Here is a 26,385-nt window from a genome sequence, read left to right as displayed (position 1 = left end):
AGTTTCATTATTCACTTTGGAAATAGTATTGTGTCAAAAACGTCTAAAACCAAAAGATTCTTTCTGGAGCTTTCAGTTTTATTTGCCACCAAATTTGGGAATAGTTTTCTAAATTGTCATGGAGAGTGTAAAATGATATATATCAACAATGATCTATCTGTCTTCAGTGCTTAACAGCAGGACAATTACATTTACCACTTCAAATATGACCAAATCTGCATAACTACAGCAGGGTTTTGTCTAAACCGGATAACAGGGGTGCTGCGCCCTCCTTCTTTCGGCGTGTGCACTCATACCAAAGTGCAGATTTCCCCCCTTACATATTTTTGTTCGTCAAAAACAGTATAATTACTCCACAATGGGGAAATTGTGTCAAATAGAGCATCAGACGGCATAGACAGCTTTGTTTTAATGGAAATCTGAATAAATATCGGATGGAGGTCCGGTTGGTCTGCCGGTGGACGAGTGGCAGGCAACACGCTTACACTGAAAATGAGATTTCTGAATTATATTGTTTCTTTTACTGTCCTTTTTTCTCCAGAGTAAGTATAGAAACCGTAACTCTGGATTTATTCGTTATTTGTTTGAGGTGCACTATATGACTCAGCAGCTTTAAGACATGAAGAAACTAAATATTTTCTGCTTCGTTCTAATGCATTGTTTCTGCCGGAAAGTGGACAGGGCCATAACTTTGGCCAGAACTGACGTTAGCGCCTTCAAACTATATTTTTCTAGAAAAACCGCATGTCATAATTTCCCTGAATGTATTCTGTAAACTTTAATCATTTAGGAGAACACATCTCTTTGTTTTTAGCATGGTAAAAAAGTAAATGGTAAATATGAAATATTAATATAACTGTACAGTATGTCATGAATTTATTCCTCCCTTTATACATTTTCATTCAACCCTCATCGTGATGCTTGGATGGAGACGGACAGTTTGCCGAATGCAGTTTAGAGTTTCATTTGCATAAAATGTGAGTGAATGTAAAAAAGTGCCCTTGTGCCAGCAGCATCTTTTAAACCTCCAGTGTCCGACTTTCCTGTGTTTCCCTGTGCGGCTCGGTAATGCAACAGGACAGCTATCTGATCCACGCTGCGCTGCCGTGTGTCCGGTCGCACAGAACATGCTGCGAGGACACAGGATGAGTCAGAAGCAAGTGGACCACAATGGCTACATAGGGAGATAGAGAGGGACAGAACAAGATACAGGGACTAGCCGAGTGTCTCGGGGGAATGCAGCTACACTGACCTCTGTTGCTGCACCCGGGGGGGATGTTTTTCAACAGGTCCGAGCCTAATGTTGGCTTCTGGATTTAAAGTACTCTGCCTCCTCTGCTCCGCTGCTTCCAAAATAACACCATACTAAGCCCAGCGGGGGGTGAATGCTGGAACACGGCCGCAATCCTCCACCTCTGCCTACTTAATGTTCTGCTGCTTTTCGTAACTCACATTTTCTCTGTCAGTATAAGACACAGTGGGAGTCTGCATGTCACATAGAGTTTGATTGTGGCAAATTACTGAACCAGAAGTAACTATAAATATCAAGTTTTTGTACAGCGGAATTGGAGATTTTTTCTGAGGCTATCTTCATAACCCACATTCATAACCGCAAATGCCCCATTTAGAAAAAAAAATGCAAGGTCATTTTTTTTTTCTCCAGATGTTTAGGAGCCATTGGTAGATACTGCAGTCTAATATAGGTCTTATAAAACTGACCTTTGTCCCCTGGAGCACAGGACAAGCTTTAAAGGTCCCCTATTATGCAAATGTACTTGTTGCTGTCTTTTATACATAAATATGTGTCCCCGGTGTGTAAGGAGACTCACAAAGCGTCAGAAAATACAACCCTCTCTCTTTTCCTACTTACCCACATCTCTAAAAACGGGGGTACAAACGAGCTGATCCAGATTTGCTGCCGATATGACGTCATATCAAAAATGTGGGCTGGCTATAGATTGAACTCCTGGCAACGTACCACCCACATGACACGTCCCAACCTATCGTCCCCCATATACAGTCGAGAGCTGAATCCCCTCTACAGCAGCTCTGAGTGTCTGTGTGTTCAGCAGGATGTCTGCAGGAGGGACTTAGAGTTGTTGTATATATAGTACATATAATGTCACTGTTCTGGTGGTAAACACTGAGAAGTGTTTCAGAAATAATGCTTGATGTGGTTTGGAACATAATATGGGTTTTAATCACGGCAGCGTTTAGCCGAGTTTCTGCATTACAAACTTCTCTCTTCACAGAGAACTTTATGCGCTCCAAAGGGGCGTGGCCAGCTTCAGCTCAGCTCAAATTTAAAGTGACAGTCACAGAATCAGCACTTCAGGAACAGGGCTGAAATAGAGGGGTATGAGGCATGCTACAATGTGTGATCTGTTTGGTATTTTGAGCAAAACACTTCACAGAGAAGTTTTGTATAGATATTGCAAATATAGCATAATAGGAGACCTTTAAATGATTTGTAGGAAAAAATGATTAAAGGACTATTTTTGCCAGATAATATTGAATAAATTGATGTATTTTGGCCTCAGAAAAGTCATATACAGTATGTGCTGTCAAAGGTGAGGGTTGGTTTAAAAAATTGGTGTACACAAAAAGGTCAGAAACACACAAAATTAGTAACAACAAATTATGATTCAAACACATAGAAAGGCCAAATCTAAATGATCCTTTACTTTCTTAACACTGTATTTTTTCAATCTTTGAATACTTAGCAGTGACCTTTACAACATTGTCCTTGATTGATGTTCAATTATTGTGTGATTAAGATAATAGTAACCCTGTATAACAGTAATAAGGGGGCCAAAAAGTCCACAAAACACCCTCTTGTAAAGCTTGCTGTGAATCCACACCATATTTATAACGTGAGTCAGATATATATATATATAACATATAGAGACATTTTGATCAACTCTTAACTCTTCTCTGTAATATAATAACTTGTAAATGACAGGAATCTTTCCAAAGAGCTTCTACAAAGAAATGTAAGGGAACTGCTGGTCTAAAAACGTGTTGGATTTGTAAAATGGTTGGGAGAAATCTCAATAATGTTTGATTTGTAGTGAATGGGCTAACAGCATTAAAAAGGGTCTGTGTTGGCTTAAACCTGCATGTTGAACACTTATAATTACATTCGTTTGCGATTTTGGAGCGCAGAAAATCATAAATGAGCGTGAATGCAATGCTGTCGTATTTACATACCTAAAACGAAGTACTCAGTTGGCTGTTAAGTACTGCCAAGTGAGCCATATGCTGCAGTGTTAATTAGTCATTTGATTACATGCAAGAACTTATAATTTTGTCAGGTATCCTGCTGCGTTAAAGATGTCGCTGCCAGGCTGCCTGATGCTCACCTGTTAGTTGTTGCGTGATTTTCCCATGGCAGTGCAAATGGTTGTCTTGTTTCAAGTTATATGTTGGATTGTGAAGGATTTGTGGTACAAAAACATGCTTGGGGCAAATTCTATCACTTTATGGAAATGGCCAGTCCCTCAATCCATTCACCTCGGGATTTAAGATGCATACTTTCTCGCTCATCCTGTCATTACAATCCTTCTGTGAAACAGTCGCTCCAGCAGCATTACGGATTGGCATTGCCTCCCTGACTTAAAAGTAATTCACCCTGTCCTTATTATCAGGGAAATGCTTTGAAACTGGGAACAGAAAGACAAGTCAGGAAAGGATGGCAGAATAGCTAATTATTATCACCAGAAATAATTTCCTTTCACCCCTGCATTAAGTGAGCTATCTCAGATTCAGCACATCACAGACCCTCTGATCTACTTCATAATAGGTTTTCATTTTGTCTTTAACATTTATGACTTCTACTTCAATTCAAGACCTTTTGCTAAAGTTAGTTTCCCTTAATTGTCCTAACACTCAAAATTGATGTGATTCAGTGAGTTTTAATCCTGCATACTTCTTGTATTAATGCAGTTTAAATGACTGAAGGAGATTAGATGTATAAATTATAGTCCTGAGACCCAAGCCTTGGATTACCCTGCCATTTATCCAAATGAAAGAGTATGTAGTGTGTGTGGACACATTGGGGTGCTGAACTACTCAATATGAAATGATTTCATCTAGCTACAGTATACTAACATCCCTCAGGCAGGCTGGACTTATTGACATCACATTATCTGATAAGCATGGAATTGATTTGATAAAATGTGAGTAAACACCAAGGTCAATGGAAAGGCTGAATAGTTGTATTTAACCAACACTTCTGCATATGTTGTAAATCAAAGGGAAGGTAATTAATTACAATAATGTATGTATATTGCCTAAGTATTTAAAGGGAAAGTGTTGATTTTGACCAAATTAATTGTAAAAAATTAATTCTGACGTTCTTTCATTTGAACAATCAGAAAGAAATTACGTTCTTGGATCGCACTTACATGTAACATTATATTACATTTCATTTGGCTGATGCTTTTATCCAAAGCAACTTACAATAAGATCAAAAAACATAGATAATCAAACTCTGAACAACAACGAAAGTGCAGAGATATTCACTTCAAGCGAGTGCTGGTGAATTTGTTACAAGGTCTAAGCTAACTCTATAATCTTTTTGAGGAAAAAAGATAATTAGTTGCGTGTCATTTGCGTAGCTGTAGTCGGAGAAGCCGGGAGATCGCATGATAGAACCAAGAGAGTTTGTGTACAGAGAGGAGAGGAGGGGACCCAGGACAGTCCCCTGTTGGACCCCAGTGAGCAGCAGATGAGAGTCAGACACAGACCCTCTCCACGTTACCCTGTAGCTGCGATCCTTGAGGTAGGATGAGAGCAAGAAGAGCCCAGAGCCTGAGACTCCCAGCTCCTAGAGAGTTTGTAGAAAGATCTGGTGGTTCACTGTGTCAAAAGCAGCAGAGAGGTCAAGAAGGATGACGACAGAGGAGAGAGAGGCAGCTTTAGCAGTGAGCAGTTCCTCGGTTACCGCGAAGAGGGCAGTCACAGTTGAATGTCCAGCCTTGAAACCAGACTGATGTGGATCAAGAAGGTTGTTCTGATGACGGTAGGAAGAAAGTTGATTAAAGATTGTTTTCTCAAGTGATTTAGAGAGAATTGGAAAAAGAGAGACAGGCCTGTAGTTTGTCACATCAAAGGGGTTGAGAGTGGCTTTTTTTCAGGAGAGGGCTTACTCTTGCCTCTTTGAGAGTGTTAGCGAAGCAGCCAGTTGTTAGTGGAACATTTATAAAATGGGTAAGAAATAGGTGGAATTTAACCACAGATATAACTACAGCTGAAACTAATAGCTGAAAGTCAAATAAATGATTCCTTGCTGCCCCCTCTCTTCTTCTCCAACTCCACAAAAACACATTTCAAATAATAGTAATTTGCCGCTATTTCGATAAAGGTTATTTATCCTTAAACCAGAAATGTCTAATTCCCAATATTATAGCATCTTACTTCTTCTTATTTGCCAATTTTCTCTGTGTTTTCTCATTGTACATTAAATATATTTTCGGTTTTGGACATTCGTTTGGAAATATGTCACCTTGACTATCTGACATTAGACTTAATTGATTAAATGGGCAGATTAATTTTATAATTTAATTAATAATTACTTTCAGCCCTTTTTCTACTCATATTTCTACTTTACCACTCAGAGAGTTTTTCTGTAAACCATCAGAGCAAATATGGTTTTAGAACTCGAGCCTGCTTCACCAACCTTTTATCAAGCAGTGGCAATGAAATTGGGTCAGTCATTATTGAATCATGCTGTGCAGCCAAACATTGTTCAAATCGACAGAACTGTATTTTAAATTCTGGTAAAGATCCCAAATGTTCCAAATATTTTACCTTTGTCAGGGTGAATTCTAGAGAAATGTGTACAAGATGATGCACAAGTCATCACGAATACTTGCATCTGATGAAGCTGATAAATAGTGTGATGATGAAAAGATAGAAGATTTAATTAATGACTTTAAAGCTGGTTATGGGTCTTAGACTAACAGCAGAGTTACATTATGTAAGATGTTACTGAACTTAACTGATGTACTTCCTTTCAGCAGACTCCATGTTTTCTGTGTCGGGGTAATACCTGTTTATGCAACTGAGGGAACGTGAGACCTGGGGCATGACTGCTGGTACAACACCGACTGTGTGCCATATTTAGAGAAGCGGTAAACAACGCTAACACAAACACAAACAGCATCATTTCTCTTGTTTTGCCTTCCAACCACAGCAGCCACCTCGAGCTCGTCCACTCTGTGTCAGCTGCAAACACACTCTGTCTTCGGAGTCCCATTTACTCACCACTGCTGCAAGGCAAAAGGTGCTCAGGGGAAGTTTGTTGTGTGAAAGATTGCACGAGTGTGTATGTGTGTTCACACATTTGCGTTACGATTGTGCCTATCCGTTAGGGTGTAATCAGAGAGGAGGCTTTTTTCACAACATCTGTGAGACTCACTAATAACTGAAAGAGCAGGAGATCAAAGGCTGCAAGGAGTGTTATGTTGCTGAAGTTGCTATGCAACACATCTTTTGTCAATAGCATGCAAGATACACCATATTTTTAGCATTGGCTAAATATCCTTAAATTAGAAAGTGGACAAAGTAAAACGACACTAAGGCTTCAGCCATGCCAGAGGCTTTATGTTGCTGCACTTTGAAAAGGCAGTTGTTTGAGCTAAATGCTAACATTGTATGCTAACAAGCTTACAATGGCAATGCTAAAATTCATATTTTAAGCATGTTTATCATGTTCGTTCAATATGCCTGTGTATGTGTGTGCCTGTATTTACTTATACTTGATTCTATCTGTTTGCTGTGTGTTTCATGAAGTAAAAATGTAGGCTTTATATTCTTTTTTTCTAAGAAATACTAGACAAAATCCGATAAAGAAATTTCCCTGTAAGGGATCAATAAAATATATCTTCTTCTTCTCTTGTTGTTGTTGTTGTTGTTGTTGTTGTTGTTGTTGTTGTTGTTGTTGTTGTTGTTCTTCTTCTTCTTCTTCTTCTTCTTCTCTTCTTCTTCTTCTCTTCTTCTTCTTCTTCTTCTTCTTAACAACGTTTTTGAAAAATGTTGACCTGGTGATGTTGCTAGATTAAGAGTATAGAATCAACAGCAATTTTGCAATACATCCTTTAGGGAACACAAATATGTCTACAGTTTGAAACTCATGGTGGTTTAAGAGAGGAAAACACTGTCACAAAAAGTCAGTTGTCCATCCTCTGGGGAATATAACATTCTGTACTCACTTTCATGATAATCCATTCAGTAGTTGTTGAAATACTTCAGTGTAGACATTGCCCTCCCTTCAGAGAAAGTCAGTGTTTCCTTAACTCATCAAAACGAGACAAGTCACTTATTCTGTCATCTTTCATTCCCTACCTTAATTGATGCATGATTGAGTAAAAGCCACATTTAGTCAGCACCGGTTTCTTCAGAAGTCACTCAGTGAAGCAAATTGTGGTTTTCATATTCCACTTAGCTGTTCTGATATTCATGGTGCAATCAGGCAAGCCCATCTCATTAAATTATATTATTTATACTGTTCATATTGACCACTAATGGTTTAATCCTTGTTAATGGGACACATAACTTTCAGCACAGAAGTGTAAGGAAGAATCAGGGTGGATAAAAGTGGAGGTCTTGACACTAGGCTGGAATCTTCTGTGTCACAAGAGAACAATTGTTAAGAAAAGAGAGTTTTAGAAAAATACAAACACATATGATATACTTATAATAAGCAGGTTTTAGTATGTTCTGCATTGTTAGCATGTTCTTCGAAACCTTACAGAATACAAACCAAATACACATAGTTTTTTTGTGTGTTAAGTCGACGGATACTTTTCTCCCATAATGCAGTGCACAAAAGAATTGGAGAATCAACAACTGAAGCCCCAGAAAGTACTACTTCTTTTGAAAGACATTTTGCCTTCATTGTGATTTTTAATTGGCAGTGATGTTTCAAAGGTATCAGTTTGATAAACGGCTAACCTTGCAGATATTACATAATGGTAGCACTTCCTGTTGGTATAAAGCACTCAGGAGTTTTTGCTTTAGTTTCAATGGGGCAATACTGAATGTGACATAAATTATAAATGTGAATGTTTTGAAGATGCCTTTCCGAGAACCAGCACCTTATCGTGGTGGAGAGGTTTGTGTGCCCCGATGAACCTGGGGGCTGTGTTGTCTGGAACCTTGTGTTCCTGGTAGGGTCTCCCATGGCAAATTAGTCTCAGGTAAGGGGCCAGACTAAGATTGAATAAACTCCATGAATAACACAATTGGAAGTGAGGATACCCCGCCCGGAGGAAGCCCGGGGTCCCCTTCTGGAGCCAGGCCCAGAAGGTGGACTCGTCAGCGAGCGTCTGGAGCCCGGCCGGGCACAGCCCGAAAAAGCAACGTGGGCAACACCTCCGCTTCTCCGTCCCGTGGGCCCACCACCTACGGGAAACAACGATGGGGTCGGGTGCGCTGCCAGAAGGGTGGCAGTGAAAGCAGAGGGTCTCGACAGACCAGACTCAGGCGACAGAAGTTGGCTTTGGGGACGTGGAATGTCACCTCTCTGGGGGGGGAAGGAGCCGGAGCTTGTGCGGGAGGTGGAGCGTTACCAGTTGGATCTGGTGGGGCTCACCTCTACGCACAGCGTCGGCTCTGGAACCTTACTTCTGGATAAGGGTTGGACTCTATTCTTCTCCGGAGTTGCCCAAGGTGTGAGGCGCCGAGCGGGTGTGGGGATACTCACAAGCCCCCGGTTGAGTGCCGCTTTGTTGGAGTTTACCCCAGTGGACGAGAGGGTCGCCTCCCTACGCCTGCGGGTCATGGGGGGGAAAACTCTGACTGTTGTGTGTGCTTATGCACCAAACAGCAGTTCAGAGAATTCGGCCTTCTTGGAGACCCTGAAAGAAGTCCTGTATGGGGCTCCTGAAGGGGACTCCTTAGTCTTGCTGGGAGACTTCAACGCACACGTGGGCAATGATGGAGACACTTGGAGGGGCGTGATTGGGAGGAACAGCCCCCCTGATCTGAACCGGAGTGGTGGTTTGCTACTGGACTTCTGTGCTAGTCATGGATTGGCCATAAAAAACACCATGTTCGAACATAAGGATGCTCATAAGTGTACGTGGTACCAGAGCACCCTAGGCAGAAGGTCCATGATCGATTTTGTTATCGTATCATCGGACCTGAGGCCGCATGTTTTGGACACTCGGGTGAAGAGAGGGCCGGAGTTGTCAACTGATCACCATCTGGTGGTGAGTTGGGTCGAGTGGCGGGGGAAGCCTCTGGACAGACCTGGTAAGCCCAAACGTGTAGTGCGGGTGAACTGGGAACGTCTGGAGGAGTCCCATGTCCAGGAGGCCTTCAACTCACACCTCCAGCGGAGCTTTTCAGGCATCCCTGTGGAGGCTGGGGACATTGAACCAGAGTGGGAGGTGTTCAAAGCCTCTATTGCCGAAGCTGCGGCAGGGAGCTGTGGTCTCAAGGTCTTAGGTGCCTCAAGGGGCGGTAACCCTCGAACCTCGTGGTGGACACCGGTGGTCATGGAAGCCGTCCGACTGAAGAAGGAGGCCTTCCGGGATATGATATCCCTGGGTACTCCTCACGCAGTTGCAAGGTATCGACAGGCCCGAAGGGCAGCAGCCTCAGCCGTGGCCGAGGCAAAGCAGCGGGTGTGGGAGAAGTTCGGAGAAGCCATGGAGAAGGACTTTCGGTCGGCACCAAAGTTGTTCTGGAAAACCGTCCGACACCTCAGGAGGGGGAAGCAGGGTACCATCCAAGCTGTGTACAGTAAGGATGGGGCGCTGTTGACCTCAACTTATAGTGTGTTAGGGAGGTGGAAGGAACACTTTGAGGAACTCCTGAATCCGACAACTCCGCACTCTATGTTAGAGGCGGAGCTGGAGTATGAAGGGGGATCAATTCCAATCTCACGGGGGGAAGTCACTGAGGTAGTTAAACAGCTCCACAGTGGCAAAGCCCCGGGGGTTGATGAGATCCGCCCAGAAATGCTGAAGGCTCTGGGTGTTGAGGGACTGTTATGGTTGACACGTCTCATCAACATTGCGTGGAAGTCGGAAACAGTACCGAAGGAGTGGCAGACCGGGGTGGTGGTTCCTCTCTTTAAAAAGGGGGATCAGAGGGTGTGTGCCAATTACAGAGGCATCACATTACTCAGCCTCCCTGGGACAGTTTACTCTAAGGTGCTGGAAAGGAGGGTCCGGCCGATTGTCGAACCTCAGATTGAAGAGGAACAATGCGGTTTTCGTCCTGGTCGTGGAACGACGGACCAGCTTTTCACTCTCGCAAGGATCCTGGAGGGGGCCTGGGAGTACGCTCATCCGGTCTACATGTGCTTTGTGGATTTGGAGAAGGCGTATGACCGGGTTCCCAGGGAGATACTGTGGGAGGTGCTGCGGGAGTATGGAGTGAGGGGGTCTCTGCTCAGGGCCATCCAATCTCTGTACTCTCAAAGCGAGATCTGTGTCCCGGGTCCTCGGCAGCACGTCGGACCAATTTCCGGTGAGGGATGGCCTCTGCCAGGGCTGCGCTTTGTCATCAATCCTGTTTGTGATATTCATAGACAGGATTTCGAGGCGTAGTCGTGGGGGAGGGGGTTTGCAGTTCGGTGGGCTAAGGATTGCACCACTGCTTTTTGCAGATGATGTGGTCCTAATGGCTTCATCGGTCTGTGACCTTCAGCACTCACTGGATCGGTTCGCGGCCGAGTGTGAAGCGGCTGGGATGAGGATCAGCACCTCCAAATCTGAGGCCATGGTTCTCAGCAGGAAACCGATGGATTGTCCACTCCAGATAGGGAATGAAGCCTTACCCCAAGTGAAGGAGTTCAAGTATCTCGGGGTCTTGTTCTCGAGTGAGGGAACAATGGAGCGTGAGATGGGCCGGAGAATCGGAGCAGCGGGAGCGGTACTGCAGTCGCTTTACCGCACCGTTGTGACGAAAAGAGAGCTGAGCCAGAAGGCAAAGCTCTCTGTCTACCGGGCCATCTTCGTTCCTACCCTCACCTATGGTCATGAAGGATGGGTCATGACCGAAAGAACGAGATCGCGGATACAAGCGGCCGAAATGGGATTTCTCCGCAGGGTGGCTGGCATCTCCCTTAGGGATAAGGTGAGAAGTTCAGTCATCCGGGAGGGACTCGGAGTAGAACCGCTTCTCCTTCGCGTTGAAAGGAGCCAGTTGAGGTGGTTCGGGCACCTAGTGAAGATGCCACGTCCAGCTGGGAAGAGACCGAGGGGTAGACCTAGGACCAGGTGGAAGGATTATATCTCTTCGCTGGCCTGGGAGCGCCTTGGAATCCCCCAGTCAGAGCTGGTTGATGTGGCCAGGGAAAGGAAAGTTTGGGGCTCTCTGCTGGAGCTGTTACCTCCGCGACCCTGACGGAAAAGCGGGAGAAGATGGATGGATGGATGGATGTTTTGAAGATGCTTTCAGTATACGTAAATCTAAGGTATAATCTGCAGATACCTGTATTTAAATGCTTTCTCAATACGTTGATAGAAAAATGCAAATCACCTTATGTACTCTCAGACCATATAAGCACAGTGTGGAGAAGATGTTGAGACCTGCTGACATTCACGAAAGTTAAAGAGTATCCGAACTGCATAAAAACTCATCATCACACTAAATTTGTTTGTATAAAATCAGCCTTAACTTTCACAAAATAGATTTACCCTGATTAGGCCATTTTGTGATGAGCCACCTGGTCTCAGTGCCACATCCATCAGGTGGAATAATTATCCTGTTAACCAGCTCCAACACGCCACCTGAACACTGCCAGACACGAGATGGAAGTTGTGGCATAAGACGTTAGAGTCGATTTAAATCTTGTTTGGAGTAAAACCGTCACAAAATAACTATCAGACATTTCATTTTCAACAAGCAGGGCAGCACAGAAATTCAAATTATTTCCGGAGTTCAGCTGTCACAGCATATTTATACGATTGTTTACAGAAGCGGATTAAAGGTCCCCTATTATACTGTTTTTCAAGAATACATTATAGGTCTCAGATATACAAAACATGTCTCTGAAGTGTTTGGCTTGAAATCCCTAACAGATCATGCATTATATACAGCTCTGGAAAAAATTAAGAGACCACTCCACATTTTTCAAAATCTTTATCTCTACATGTATGGCAGCCATTCCAGTGTCTGTTGAATACATTTAAAAAAAAAAAAATCATTTAACTCAAAGAGCCCCGGAAAAAATTAAGAGACCACCGCAGCATTAGCAGTTTCTTCTCTTTATAGGTATGTCTTTTAGTTAAATAAAAATAATTGTATTCTATTGTTATTATTATAACTACTGACAACATTTCCTTGTGTTGGAATTCAACAGACACTCGAATGGCTTCCATACATGTAAAGATAAAGATTTAAGAAAAATGTGGATTGGTCTCTCTTTTTAGGAGCTGTATTTATGTTTAAAAGACATGAAAAAGTGGATCTTTCATAATAGGTGACTTTTATAAACAGGAAAGAGAAATGAAAGGTAAGAAAGTGAGGTGGAACTGTTGAGAAGGACTCACATTAAAGGGCTGTGTTTGAAAAGCAGCTCCCAATGTTCTCTCTACCAAAGTAAAACATCTTCTCTTTAATCATATTACCACTTCATGTGGTCCCACGTTGGCGGTGGTATGCGTCGGTGTAGACTACAGGGAGTGCAGGTGAAAATTAGTTTTCTAACTGTGGGAGTTAATTTACCTGGTTAGTCTCAAATGAACAGACAAAAAAAGTCAAGAGAATAACTTGATTCACAACGGCTGCTGCAGTAAATATCTGTTTAGTGAAGCAATCTTCTGCAGGAGCCAGACAATGCTTGAAGGCAACCCAATCTTTAAAGTATTAAAGCCAGTGTGATTCTGTTTTAAAGACACACAGACTTTTTTCATTCAGTCCCTCTTACCGTAATGCATTATGTTTGTTGTTGAGTCCTAATACATTTGTTGAATGCATTTCCTTTCTCATAAAACATTTGCAGGGCCGATTCTTATAGGATCTCTTTGTTTACATCCCTGGTTACTTGAAGATGACACATTCAGCATCAGAAATCCCTTCCTTTTGTTTTACTTCTGGAGAACCTTAAACCTCTCAATAAATACAAAGTCAGACGCTATATTTACCTTTGTAAATAATTTGCCATGGTGGTTGTTTTTTAGTTTTTTTTAGGCTTAGTTAAGTGTGTATTTGCTGGCTGTGTTTGTTCTGATTGACATGTGTCAGCTGTCCGTGTTGTTTGCTTGTTTGCCTCACCTCAGGGCTCAACCTTAAAGTTACATCATTTGGCTCTTAATACCTTACAAAATAGGAGCAAGCGTAAATCTAATCCGCAGGCTTCAAATTGTCCGGTAAATAATCTATAGGTGATGCTTCAGACACTGTGTCTATGTTTATTTACAGTCTGGGCTCTTATATCATTTCCATTACGTCAGCTGTCTGATACTGTACAGAATCAGAGCGTCTGGTTCAGATCTCACCCAGCGCTGGCTGTCAGTACAAAGGCAGTCGCAGCTGAAAACTTCTCCCTCATCTGCGTGCCTCTGTCAGATAAGCAAAGAGTTGATATCTTTTCATGAAACCAAGCATTTCACTAATTTGAGTATCTGCACTGGAACAGAGTTCAAAGCAAAGCTGTGATTTGCTGCTGCTTCCTCACAAGAGAGGAGGCCAATGCTGTTGGCGGTAAGATGATACGCTAATTGCATTGCTCGCTGATGGAGATGGAGAGTGTTACTGGACAACAGCCCTCAGAAAGTACATGAAGATTACTGAGCTGCGCACATTAAATCAGACACACCAAAGGCATTACTCACCTCCCAGGTATCAGGATGAGCGAGACAGTAAACACACTTAGTTTGTTCCAGCTGTCTCCTGATCTAAATTGGTATTATGAATTGCAGTGAGTTTATACACGGTTGCCATTTCTCTCATGTTTGGCATGAGGCTAAGGCTCTGTCTCATGCTCTCACGCTGCTCAGAACAAATCTCACAAGGAAGCCAGAAAGCACACTGCTTCATGAAAAAAATATAGTTTTATTGGTTCAATAGGCTTTCTCTGCAGACGTTAAAGTTAAAGTCTGAACATCAGGCTTTTATTTACATCGCCAATATTGGTCCATAAATATTACAAAGCCTAAAAAACGACACAACATTGTTATTTTATGTTTAGTCTGCCTTATTCCCTTAGCTCAATGTTTCCCAAGTTAGATGAATAAGACTTTTTAGCTATCCCTTAAAAAAATCTAGCACAAAAACCCATTGGCTTTAGGATGAGGAATCAAGAACTGCTAACATGCTAACACATTTCCAGGTTTTAGAACTAATTCCTGCTTATTATTGAACTGAGTGATCTGCGGTATTAGTCTTTTTTAAGAAAATTAATTAAGATAAGTCTTCTTTGTTTTTTTATTCCAGCTTAAGGGTTGTGTCCGAGCCTTCTGCAATATTAAACTGCAAACAGTAAACAGTAAGAGGATCTGAAGTTGTATTTGTTACCTACAGCTGTTTGTAGGATTTATTTTGAGTTTTTAAAATACCTTTAGCTAACACACAACAACAGAAAGGATATGTTCATTTCCAAAATGTGAGAGGTACTATGGCCCAGCACAGCAGTGGTAAATTCATTAATTATTCAGAACGATTAATTATCCCTGACACAGCAACAAGATTGGTCAGGATCTAACAAATCCATTTGACCTTCTTTGCTTTTCTACACTTCAGGGATCTGAACAAGCTGTCTTTCACAAATTCCAACTTTATATGCTATACTTAAATCATCTGCAACACAGCGCAATCTTGAACTCAATTAAAACCGTTTAGTTCTGTGGTTTAAATTTCAAAATTCACAGTATTTTTGAGCAGTGAAATTATTGCATATGAACGTGTTCCCTTATACAGGACACATTCTCTCTAAAATAAAAATATTAAAACATGGCAGATTACAATTAAACACATTGTATTGTGCTATAAGCCAATGTACCTATCACTTTTGTCTTGTCAGCAACACAGACCAACTATTTTGGCGGAAGTATCTCAATTATTTGAAGTATCATTGGGTTGTGGTACCCAATACTCCAATGAGATTCATTTTTTAAAATAATTCCATTCACCAACCTAATGAATTTCAAATTCAACCTATTCTCGAATCAATTCCCAATCCAATATAAATACATTTTCAATTGGACATTTTTTAGAAGAAATAGTCCCTTTAAAACTTAAATGATGTGCAGACATGTTTTTCTACATTGTATTGGGGTGGAGGCAGCAATTCAGAGACACTGTATCTCACCAGACGGGCTACCTCCAGTAACATTACACATCTTAAACCCTACACAAGCTCTAAACACAAATACATTTCAATAGCTCTCAAACCTGAACATCATTACGGTTCTATTAGTTAAAATAGCACCTTATACTAGAATGGGTTAAAGGCAGGGACTAAATTAAAAAGGACTTTATTCCCATTTTCCAAGAGAGAATTAGGTATTTTTATACCATATTATTGGAAGACTGTTGCTGAAATGTATCGTTATTGTATTTTGTTTATTTGTTAATTCCTACGCATGGCAGTTATTTTAAACAAAAAATGTACACTTAACACAAATTAAAAGCACATGGTGGAAAGGAGCAGGGAGAAGAACATTTTAATTTACCTGCCCCTTTACTTACATTTCCTGGTATTATGTGGCACATGTCTGCTTCACAGGGACCCGTTTTGTGTATGGCCCTCAGCAGGCTTAACCTCAACAGCAAAGGCGTAGAGTTAGAGCCTTCTAGATCAAAGCTTTGTGATTTCAGGAGTTACTATTATTGACCACCTCGGATTGCCAAGCTGAAGCTCTGGGAGTCTGTTGGTATGAACCCAAGTGCAACATCTGAGTGTGTATGTGACGCAGATATGGCTGACTGCTGATTATTTTTGACTTCTTTTGTTTTCCAGAATGCGGGAGAGGGACCTACAGAGCGTTTGCAGAAGGGCGCTGCTGCTGACTGTCTGTATGGTGTCTCTGTGGGGACAACTGACCAGCGCATCGTCACACAGAAGCCACATAGGTAGAAAAACGGCATGTGTTTGTTTTTGTTTGTTTCCCATCTCACCCAGATCAACCAAGGTCTGCTACTAACAGCTTAGCTGGGGAATCATAGGATTAAAGAAAAAAGTACTGCTGTAATTTTATTCACTCTTATTGTCCCCGTTTACACTCATTGCCCATGAAAAGTCTTAAAAGAAAAAACATGTATTTAGCAAAACAATGGCAGCTTTTGACTTCCAGGAGAGAAGGAGCATCAAACTTTGGCAAATACACCAGCAGGAAGAAAAACAAATACATGATGGAATTATACACTGGCAATATCCTGTTAGTGTCTTCCTGAATAGACTTTAATGACTTTAAATTGTTGAGGGAAGACAGAGAATTACTCAATGATTGTCCCTGCATACCTACATTTATGTATGAATTAATTTTCCCAGGGATTTAACCCCCACCCCCTTCAGTCTTTTAGCCATTAAAGCTTTTTCTTTTTCTATTTACTGCTTTCACAGAAGGATTTATTAAAACAACCTGTGAAAGAGCTCCTAAAAGTAGAATTGTACAGCCAAACTGTTTAAGTTTTTCTGTGTAAGATGTAGCATAAGAAATACAATACAGCTGGTACTGTTGTAGGATGAATCTGGTGGGTTATATTTCCCTCACTGACCTGAATAAACAATTCTTTACAGCCCAGGTCAATCGCATGTGTAGCCCGCAGTTCACCTCACTGACTTTTTCAAAAGAAACAGATATAATGAGCCGAGCTCTCTTGGTTTCTCTGCTCACCAGTGATGCACATATTTACTGTGTGGTTGCGTTTTGTGCAGTCGTGCGATCTCAAACATCACATAGAAAAAAAAAAAATACCAGTACAGTAAGTGTGTGCATGCATCTGTGTGTGTGTTTGTGCGTGGGGGGCAGGGGACAAGACCTTTCAAAGTGATTTCCCCTAAAGGAGAGATGGCCCGATCCCTGGGCATATCGGTAGAAACTGTGACCACACATTGAAATAATGAGCCTTATTCCTCTGGAGGAAAAACAGCACACAATGGCTGCAGGCGGATAGCTCCACGTTGGCTGAAAACAACAACATGACCAGCAAAAGACTTTTGATAGGGCATCATAATCCAGGGCTGTGACAGGGTAGGCTGCACGGGGAAAGGATGCATATTACATGAAATGAATTGCATCATAGCAATGTCAAGGTGTGTTTCCAATCCACTCAAAGACAGAAGGAGAAAAGCTGTGACGGTAGAATTAGCTCTCTGTCAGATTAATGTTTGACTTCCCCAGCTGCAGAATATTTGACTATTTATTAGCTTCATTTGAGATTCACCTGCAGAGACTTTATGACATGGCAGGTTTTTATGAATGTTTCATGAGTTAGGGTATATATGTAAGCAATATGTTATTGTCTTTTTTTATTGATTTGCTTACAAATCCATACCATTAATACTGTAGAAACATTACACTTTATGCTTACATTATATTCACATATTCACACACTTGAGAAATGTATGTACTGTACCTCTAACAAGAAAATATGCTCAGAGAGTGGGAGATAAAACTCCCTCTGGAGGGAACTGGGATTAGCCTTTGCAGACCATTTACATGCACAAAAACCCACAGTATATAACACACCACAGGAAAGGGAAAACCCCCAAAAGCATAATGGGGCCCCATAAATGGCAATTTTGGAAGGTTAGCGTCAGGAAGCTGTGTGTGTGTGTGTGTGTGTGTGTGTGTGTGTGTGTGTGTGTGTGTGTGTGTGTGTGTGTGTGTGTGTGTGTGTGTGTGTGTGTGTGTGTGTGTGTGTGTGTGTGTGCGTCATGCTCAATAACAAAAGTCCCATGTTTCAAATATTGGTGTCTACATTTGTTTTTATGGTTTAAACTACATCCCATAGTTCACATAAGGGGAATGCTACAGCATAAAACTGACATTTTTTTGGTTAATTGTTTTGTTGAACAATTTGGGAAATATTCAGAAAGAGAGGTCTATTGAGAAAAAATGTCACTTGTTTCAACAGAGATGACCCCAACCGCCTCCAAAACAGTTTGAAATTAGGAATGCAGAGTTTGAGTCGGGCCTTGTCATCCGAAATTGTTGATCAAACTTTACTACTGTTGTTGTGCTGCAGCTCCAAAATTACGCGTTCTCAGAAGATAAGAAGGTGTTAAAGCAACGTAAATGTTTTAGTTTGAGGTAATCACAGGTTTTTCTCACACTCTCATGTGATACTCTAATCAATTATTTTTAATATTTATTGAATATATTTGATGATTGTATACTGAAAGTAGAGTAGTAAATCCCACTTGTGTGACTGCCAGCGTGTTGGATAAACAATTTAATCTTCGGGCTTACTTCGCTGTCTCTTTGGTTTTGCATTCGTCCCGCTCTTGTGGTTTGTGCGCTTAGTCCTGTGATTTATTAGGAGGCAGTGAGAGGAGGCCTGGCCCCACTCTCCCCGGGCTGCACTGACACTTAGGTAATCACGCAGCCTGTCCCTGAGCTACGGAGGTCAAGTCAAGGTGGGCCCAGTAAACAAACCTCTTTAGCCCTTCTGCTTATTGAGGTGGGGGCTTCGCCAAAGCAATTGAACCTTTCACCACAGCCTGACTGGAGCATGCTGAGCTTACTGCACGCACACATAACCCCTGTAATAAGACCACTGCATCCCCCAGAGCACCATCTGCATTCATTAGCTAGTCATGAAAGAGTGGAGAGGGAGAAGAAGGGTGAGAGGAGAGCGGTCTTGGAAAGGGAGCGAGCGTGATAACAAGTACCCTTCGGCTGTGCAATTTGTTTCGGTCCTGTCGATAGGATTTAGACTGATGATGTGACCAGGTCATATAGCGGCCTCGTTATTCAGCTATTTGGATACTTGGATACTTATTTTCTCAACAGTAGCTCACTCTGTTTCGTTTGAAATAACACAAATCAAGCTCTCTGTGGTTTCTTGGTCAGTGTCTGCGAGGGCAAACAATGAAATGTGGTAGAGAGGAAAACAGGCGTGAAAAACACATTCCTCGCCGATGCTTCGTGAAGCATCATGGCAGCTCCCTCTTTTGAGATTAAAACGCTCTAAACTGTGCCGTTTACAGGTCATAAACTCTGCTGCATTTTTTAAATATTAGGGATTAATCCACACAGGCCATGGATAGCTTTACAAATTGGAGTCAAAATGACTTCAGGGCTAAGGTTTATGTTGGGTTTAAATCAAGGTCCTCTTCTTCTTTCTTTCTCGTTCTATATTCACATGCACACAAGGGGTTGTGCTGCCCTATTAATAAGATAAAAACGACTCTCATTTGAATTCAGGAGTATTTCCATATTTGCTTATGGTAGATACATTTTAAAAACTGTGTGATGCACTCTAATTGCTCACTGTCAAGCTGATTTCAAAGCTTCAGGGATTTTATTTTTTAGTATTCTATGCAAGACCATTTTCAGTGTTCGGAGCCAACATTAATAGCTGATTCCAACCTTTTTCCTGGCAATAACTATGTTTTCTCTCACCACTGTCCCAGTCATAATTATTTTGGAAAAGTTTTATTAAGATTAGCCACATTAATAAAGATTGTACATTTTAATATTCTAACTAGAAACAATTAGAATTGTTTCCCTGTGGCAGCCTGAAGAGGGGAGGCCTGTGAAGAGAGCCTTTCATGCTTGATGGGTCTTGAAAGAAACCTATTTTTAGTCTCTAACAGATGAGGTTATTTCAGTTATTCAAAAAAATGTAATAATAATAATAATACTAATAATAATAATAACAACAGTCCAATTTTGGGTAGCTTTGTGGCAGATTTTGTCATTGTTTTTCAAACAATGGAGCAAATAGTAAATGGGAAAATGCAGAATAACTGTAAAAATAGTTGTATCTTAATACTTTATGGTATTTTAAATGTTCTAATTAATCAATTTCTGATTTTCTCTCTAAGTTTTTTTTTTACAAAGCCTTAAAACTGACCAAATGTAGCAAAGCATTACCACACAAGTGCATATGTCTGACCTTTAATGTGAGTCTTCCAGTTCAGCTCTGCTCTTTAAACCAAATTATTTTTTAAATGCAACCAGTTTAAATCAGAACACAAAGTCACTATGAAGAAGAAAGGGACCAAAAGAGTGCAACAGAGGAGGAAAGAAATAGCATCAGATAAATTGAGCCTGACTGCAAAACAAGTCTGTATTTAGTGGCTTTTCCACAGGTCAGTTAATGCCTCATTTGTCAGCTCACGGACACAAATTACAGCAAAACATTTCAGAGGAGAAAACATTTTGGAGAAGATTTTGATCCAAGCCAACTGGACTCACACTTCTCCACCTCATTATTTCTCATCAGGAGCGTCAGTACTTGGGTTCCTCCTGTTTACTGGCCTGTAATGAGCCCTGTAATGCAGTATATCTCTGCTCTCGTGTGGTAGCACACATAATTGTGCTGCACATTGCACGCAGCAGGTCAGTGTGGACCCCTTACCCAGGGATAGCATGAGATTATACCAAGCGGCGGCGGGGCAGGTCACCCCCACCCTGGGGACGTGTGGGGGATGCGGCTGCAGAGCATTCGTCCTGACATTTGGAGAGCAGGTGGACGACACAATGGCAGACAGAGATAGCGGGTAGAGGCAGATTGAGACGGAGATGTGGGGCTGTTTGGGATGCACTGTGGGGATGACAGGGGTCAGCTCGCCCCATCTCCCGGTGGCAGCTAGCGAGATTAGAAAACCATCAAACGTCCTCTGCTATACGCATCTGAATGGCAGCTGTATAGATGAGCCATGAGTGCCTGCGTGTGGCCTTGGTTGTATCCTCTGTGTGGAGGGAGCCAGTGGAGCAGGGGAGAGTGTATGTGCTCAGAGAATGTGAATAGTTTTATTCACATGCTTAACAAGTTCACTCCTGAGCGTGTTCTTGTTATCATGTGGGTAATGTAATGGTGGTGAACAACAGAATAGTCATTTTACACAACTGCAGAGTTTATAGGGTACTTCCTGGGTCTATATGTGCTTAGCTGTTTTTTTTAAATTAGTTTTTAAGTTCATTTCTGATTCCAGTTTGTAATGGGCACTGATAGTTCAGGTAATTATTAAATATTATATAGTTAACATCCTAAAATCAGTGTATATGTTTTTAAAAATAAAATTTAAAAAACATCCAAGACAATGCACACACAAAAAACATTTAACAAACCAAAGTAAACAAATCTGGCTTATCTAATATACTGTACATCTGCCCTTTCTTGCGTAAAGCATTTCACATATGCAGTTTGAATAAACTTTATGTTACATTTTCCTACAACACAAAGTTCTTTGCCACTGTTGTGTACGTAAAGGTTTTTCTCTTAATTAAATTAGATGGTATATGATAATATCTCACAATAATTAGTTTCCTCACAGAAATGGGCCTTTAAATGTACTCTTTTTTTCTATAAGTACATATTGATTAGAGTGACAAGTTTAGATAATCTGGAGCCTTTGCCTTGCTTATATTTTACCATTTTCGTGCAACTTGTAACAAACCAAATTTGAGCTTAATGTCTGAACCATAAATGCACAAATGAACTTGTGTAATACATGCAGTATTATGGAAATATTGTTATTTTTTACGATCATTTATGAGAAACTCACCATTAATTAAGCAATTTGATGTGCCTTTGGTAATGATAACATCAGTGTGTTTCAGTGGATAAGTCTAACCAGGACAGGCATCACAAGCTAGCTTTGGCTAGAAACCTCTCAAGCAGCACTTCTTTTAAAGCTATTGTAACCTGTTACCAAGTTAACTGTGTTGTCACTGACAAATAAACTATTAACTACAAATAAAACCGAAGGTTAATTCACATCTAATATGGGTTTTCAAGCAAACAGCAGGTGGGTTGAAGTAGAATCTGTCTCTGTGTTTTATTGTCGCCAATAGGAGGACCCGTACTGTTTCAGAATCGGATACGCCAGCAGTCTTCTATCTCAATTTCCTCTCTAATTACAGCTTAAATGTAAACCCATTATCCCTCGCCACATTATGAGTTACCTCTAGCAGTTCTGAAGCTCATAGAAATGAGGATTTTTGGATTCTGATAGAATCGAAAGAATGCCTGGTGATAACGATTTCAGCTGATGAATGCAATTAGTGGAGAAGTGCTAACAGCGTGGTGGTAATTGGGTCTTACAAACTAAAAACATGCCCTTACCCAGCAATTAGATCAACCTCCTTTAAAGTTAGTCAATTGTATTGCTGTTAATGGGCTGTGCTTGGTTGAAGCTAAACACAGGGAGTTACAGTCCTCTTTAAATTGGCCACATCTCTGTTTCCGTTGAAACTTTAATGTGTTGAAGAATTTCTGAAGCGATTAATTTGTTAGTGATGGTGATTCACCGCTCCACCGGCTGTGTTATATGAGCAGCTGTTTGATGCATGTTGCTCCATAACATAATTTGTATTTATTACAAATGTATATCATACAGAGGAACAGTGCCATATTATTCCTTTCTTCTGGTTGTGATGCTAATGCTGAACAAATGAGGTAAAGGCAGTACATCTTACTTTGAATTAGTCTATTTTAGTTGTAGTTTACAATGAAAACATATTTCAACACACGTTGGCCTTCAGTAAGAAAAATGCCCTAAAACGTTAGTGTGTAAATGCTGAAGGTATAGATCATTTAAATCAATAACTTACTGCTCACTTTCTTTACACAACCATAATTGTTGTTTCTTTTATAGATTAAAATGCAAGCATCAACATTTTTCTCTACATATGATTATTGGTTTGTAAAATGTGGATTTTCAAAAGGCTGGTGTTTTTTCCAAACAATGCTTGATGCGTGAACTAGTAAAAACATTAATCACAAATCCAATGCACTATATTTCAATCAGGAGAGACTTTTAGTTTTAAGAACATTTATTTAGGCATGCACCATATGATGGAAATGGTAATATTCTTTGGTGATGAGACTCCGATCGTGATATCGTATATCTTAAGCTAGAAGTGCAGCCATGAGTATAATAGAACCTCCCCCCCGGGGTCTAGACACTGGTGGTGATGTTAAAGATCTTCATTTGATGAGGGGAGGGGATGAAGAGGGGGTGTGATGAGGTGTGGTCTTTGGCTTAGCTCTCCTGGCAGCTGGATGTGATGACTGGAGGTGGTTGGGGTGCAGGTGGGCAGGAGCAGAAACCCCTGAAATCACAGCTGACTGCAGCAAAGAGGAGAACAATTTTAAAGCTTGAATGCAGCCTTGATGATTGGCTGCTGGAGATTGGGTTGAAATGTGAGTGCCCATAATGAGCTGATTATATACAGCTGCGGAGTTAATGAATGTATGCCCAGTCTTCCTGATTGAACTTGCTCTGAGCTCGATATGTCACTCAGATCATTTGTGTTTTATATTCTCAGGATACCAACCATAATATGATAAAAACACAGGACTTTGGATCAAACATCCATTGATATTTTCATATCTACCCCTGAGCAAGGACAAGGTGTGCATTTTCCTTCACTTGTTGTGAGTTTGCACACTCCTATTTATCTTACATAGATCATTGTATATCTTGCTCTACATAAGCTCAGGTTCTCTATTTTACTGAGGATTTTGCTTTTCAAAGTGTTACAATATTGTGCGATGATGATAAAATGGCAAGATCAAACACATGGGAGGATTTAATGCTGACACAAACAGCATAGTGTGGACCTAGATTTATTTTTAAATAGAGGAAAACATGTATAATGAAAATTGAAATGTGATTAAAGAAAAGTGTGGAGGACTAACTGTAGGGGTTTCAAAAAATATATACCTGCCATAGAAAAAGAAAAAAAAGTAACATTTAGAGGGTAACACTCAAACTAGAGAGAACATTATAAAATATTAAGAAACGAAAAGGCTGGATAATATTTTAATGGTACTTTGGACTGCTCCCAGCACTGTGCATCCTAAGCATATTTCGGCATGCATCCATAAAAATGTTCTTCATCCTCTCAATTTATGCAAGTGAATAACTAGCGACATGTATTCCAGCATGGAATTGCAGATTACATGTTTGTTTTTACTGACGTCTACTTTCATGGAATATTTCAAGCTCACACATATTGAATGAGCCGCTGTAGGCTACGGGAATGGGACATGTTAATGCTGAAGTAGATTCGTGTTACCCTAAATGCTCTACGATGTTTTGAGTGTTTTGTGGTGTGTTACACGCACAGTAAACGCCTATAGAGTATATCATAGCAGTTTAAGTAGCTTCAAAGGAGCAGGCAGGATGTCTGAGTCATGATGGAAACAGATGCCGACAGGTGCAGCAGAAGTAAGAGGAGCAGGAGACATGTTAGTGCGAAGCCTGCAGATGGAGGACAAAAAAGAAATGCAGGCAAAGATCAAAACATTTCAACTCATTGAGCTTTTTAGGAAAGGTTTTCATCGACACTGTCAAGTTCGCTCAACTACTGCAGCAACTTATGTAAAGGTGGTGACACGGAGGCTCTGAAGTGATTATCAGTGCAGATCGTCTGGGTATTTTAGGGTTCACACATTCACTCTTACCCACAGTGATTGACTCACAGAAAGATCTGAGCAGTCACTATCAAACATATTTGATATTTTTACAACCTGATGTCAGGACGGTTCCTGCGGTGTGCAGACATCAAAGAGCATCATCCACCTGCTGAGTTGATATTGAGTTCAGGCGGAAGAGTCATAAATAAATGTTAGAAGGATGTAAGATTTGTACGTCTTTATGGTATGTTCCTTCTAGGAAGATGCAAATTGTTGATTTATTATGAATCCTCCTGTGATGACAAGCCTCAAAGGTGCACATGTGTAATGACATTTTACCTTTACTGCATACATACGAACTACATTCCCAGGAATCCGTTTTTAAAAACAACTTGTCGCATGGTACTGTGGTGTCCACTATAGCTTGCTCCTATAATTTTCAGTACGACCATAGAAGCAAGGAAAAAGTCATTTGTGTTTCGATTAGATGCACTACAGATATCTTTCAAAGCTTAAAAAAAGTCAAAAAATATGTTCCTCACCAGTCACCTAAGTTGTGTTTGTTTTGATTATTTGTGTATTGTGTTAATCAAAAGTAGAAATTCAAGGCTGAAACGAGAAAAATCTTTTTTAGGAAAATGTAGTCTTCTCCTCGAGCCACTCGGAGACTACTTTACTCTGAGCGTACAGCAGCTACGGGAGAAAAAAAACACTCCTTCATTTTAACTAAGTTGAGTCTGAACACACTGAATGATACATAACCATATTCGTAGATTCAGTGTGACTTGCACCTTCTGAAGATAGCATTATCTTTGGTGTCCATTAAATGTCTTCAAATCCACAAAAACACGAATAGAGAAAAACACCTCTTCTAACAACAGAATCATCATTAAAGTGATAATCGCATGTTGGAACAGCTAATGGATCATTCTCAACACTTGTAATAAGGCTAATGCATTCAAATAAAATGTATTACAGCCGAAAACACATGTTAACACTTAAAGCGACATGTTTGAGTTACTTAATCAACAATGTTCTACACTCTGATAGGGACTACTTTCACACATCTACAAAGGACCATGTCAGGGCTCAGTAGTCTTGATTTTTCTGACTTTGAATCCTGAATAAGATAAATCAATTCCAAGCAAAAAAAATATTCTAACAGCTTGCTTTGTACGTCATGATAAATTGAAATGAAGCTTAAGGATTTTATTTTTCCCTCTGAGGGCTGGTTGTTGTAGCTCTGTCGTCATTAAACCGATGAAAGCTTTCAAACAGCTCGACATCTGTCTCTAAATTGGCATTTAGTATTATTTCAAGATGTGTGAGAACATGTCGGAGAAGTTTAATGTCCTCTCTAAACGCTAATTCCTTGTACTTACTATTACAGATTTGCGGCCTCCAACCGTAAATATAATCCATTTGCCTTAACAACTGTCCCCTGAAACCTCTTTTCTATGCAGTTTGATAATATAAATCCCAACAGACATTTATGAGGGCTCATTTGTAGTCAGGCGATGTTGAAAAGTGAGTCGGACAGAAACTCGTCAGCTGTTCAGCCTTGGGTAGTTTTCCTTTTTTCCTTTTAAAGTAATGCTACGCTATGGCCTGCTAGTTATTCACTAGAGGCTTGCTACTGACTGAATAAAGTGAAATATAAGCTTCTAAAATGCAGTCCATCAATTGCTTGCCTCCATCTTCCTGCTGCGCTCCATGACTTTCTGCCTTCTGGCTCACATCTCCCCAGGAATGAAGTGCATTGCCGAGTGTCCACATCGCACCATAAAAACAGCAGCCGAGGCTGAGCATCAACTTTATGTGAATGGACTGGAGCATAAAATGTAATGGGTGGAACCATTGGAGTTCTCCTCAAATGGCTTTTTTAAA

General features: G+C 40.8%; 1 protein-coding gene across 1 annotated transcript in view; it reads left to right on the top strand.

The window, feature by feature from the left end:
• The window catches only part of tafa3a (TAFA chemokine like family member 3a), an 83,046-nt gene that overhangs the window by 37,070 nt on the left and 19,591 nt on the right, over positions 1–26,385 (top strand). Inside the window, exon 2 of the mRNA XM_063911449.1 lies at positions 15,920–16,032. Coding sequence (XP_063767519.1) covers positions 15,921–16,032 — 112 coding nt within the window. The 5' untranslated portion in view covers position 15,920. The remainder of the gene's footprint in view (positions 1–15,919; positions 16,033–26,385) is intronic.

The sequence above is a fragment of the Eleginops maclovinus genome, chromosome 20 (assembly GCF_036324505.1).
Source record: "Eleginops maclovinus isolate JMC-PN-2008 ecotype Puerto Natales chromosome 20, JC_Emac_rtc_rv5, whole genome shotgun sequence".
Taxonomy (NCBI): domain Eukaryota; kingdom Metazoa; phylum Chordata; class Actinopteri; order Perciformes; family Eleginopidae; genus Eleginops; species Eleginops maclovinus.
Note: the sequence above shows the minus strand (reverse complement) of the source record. Positions and strands in the feature narration are given on the sequence as shown.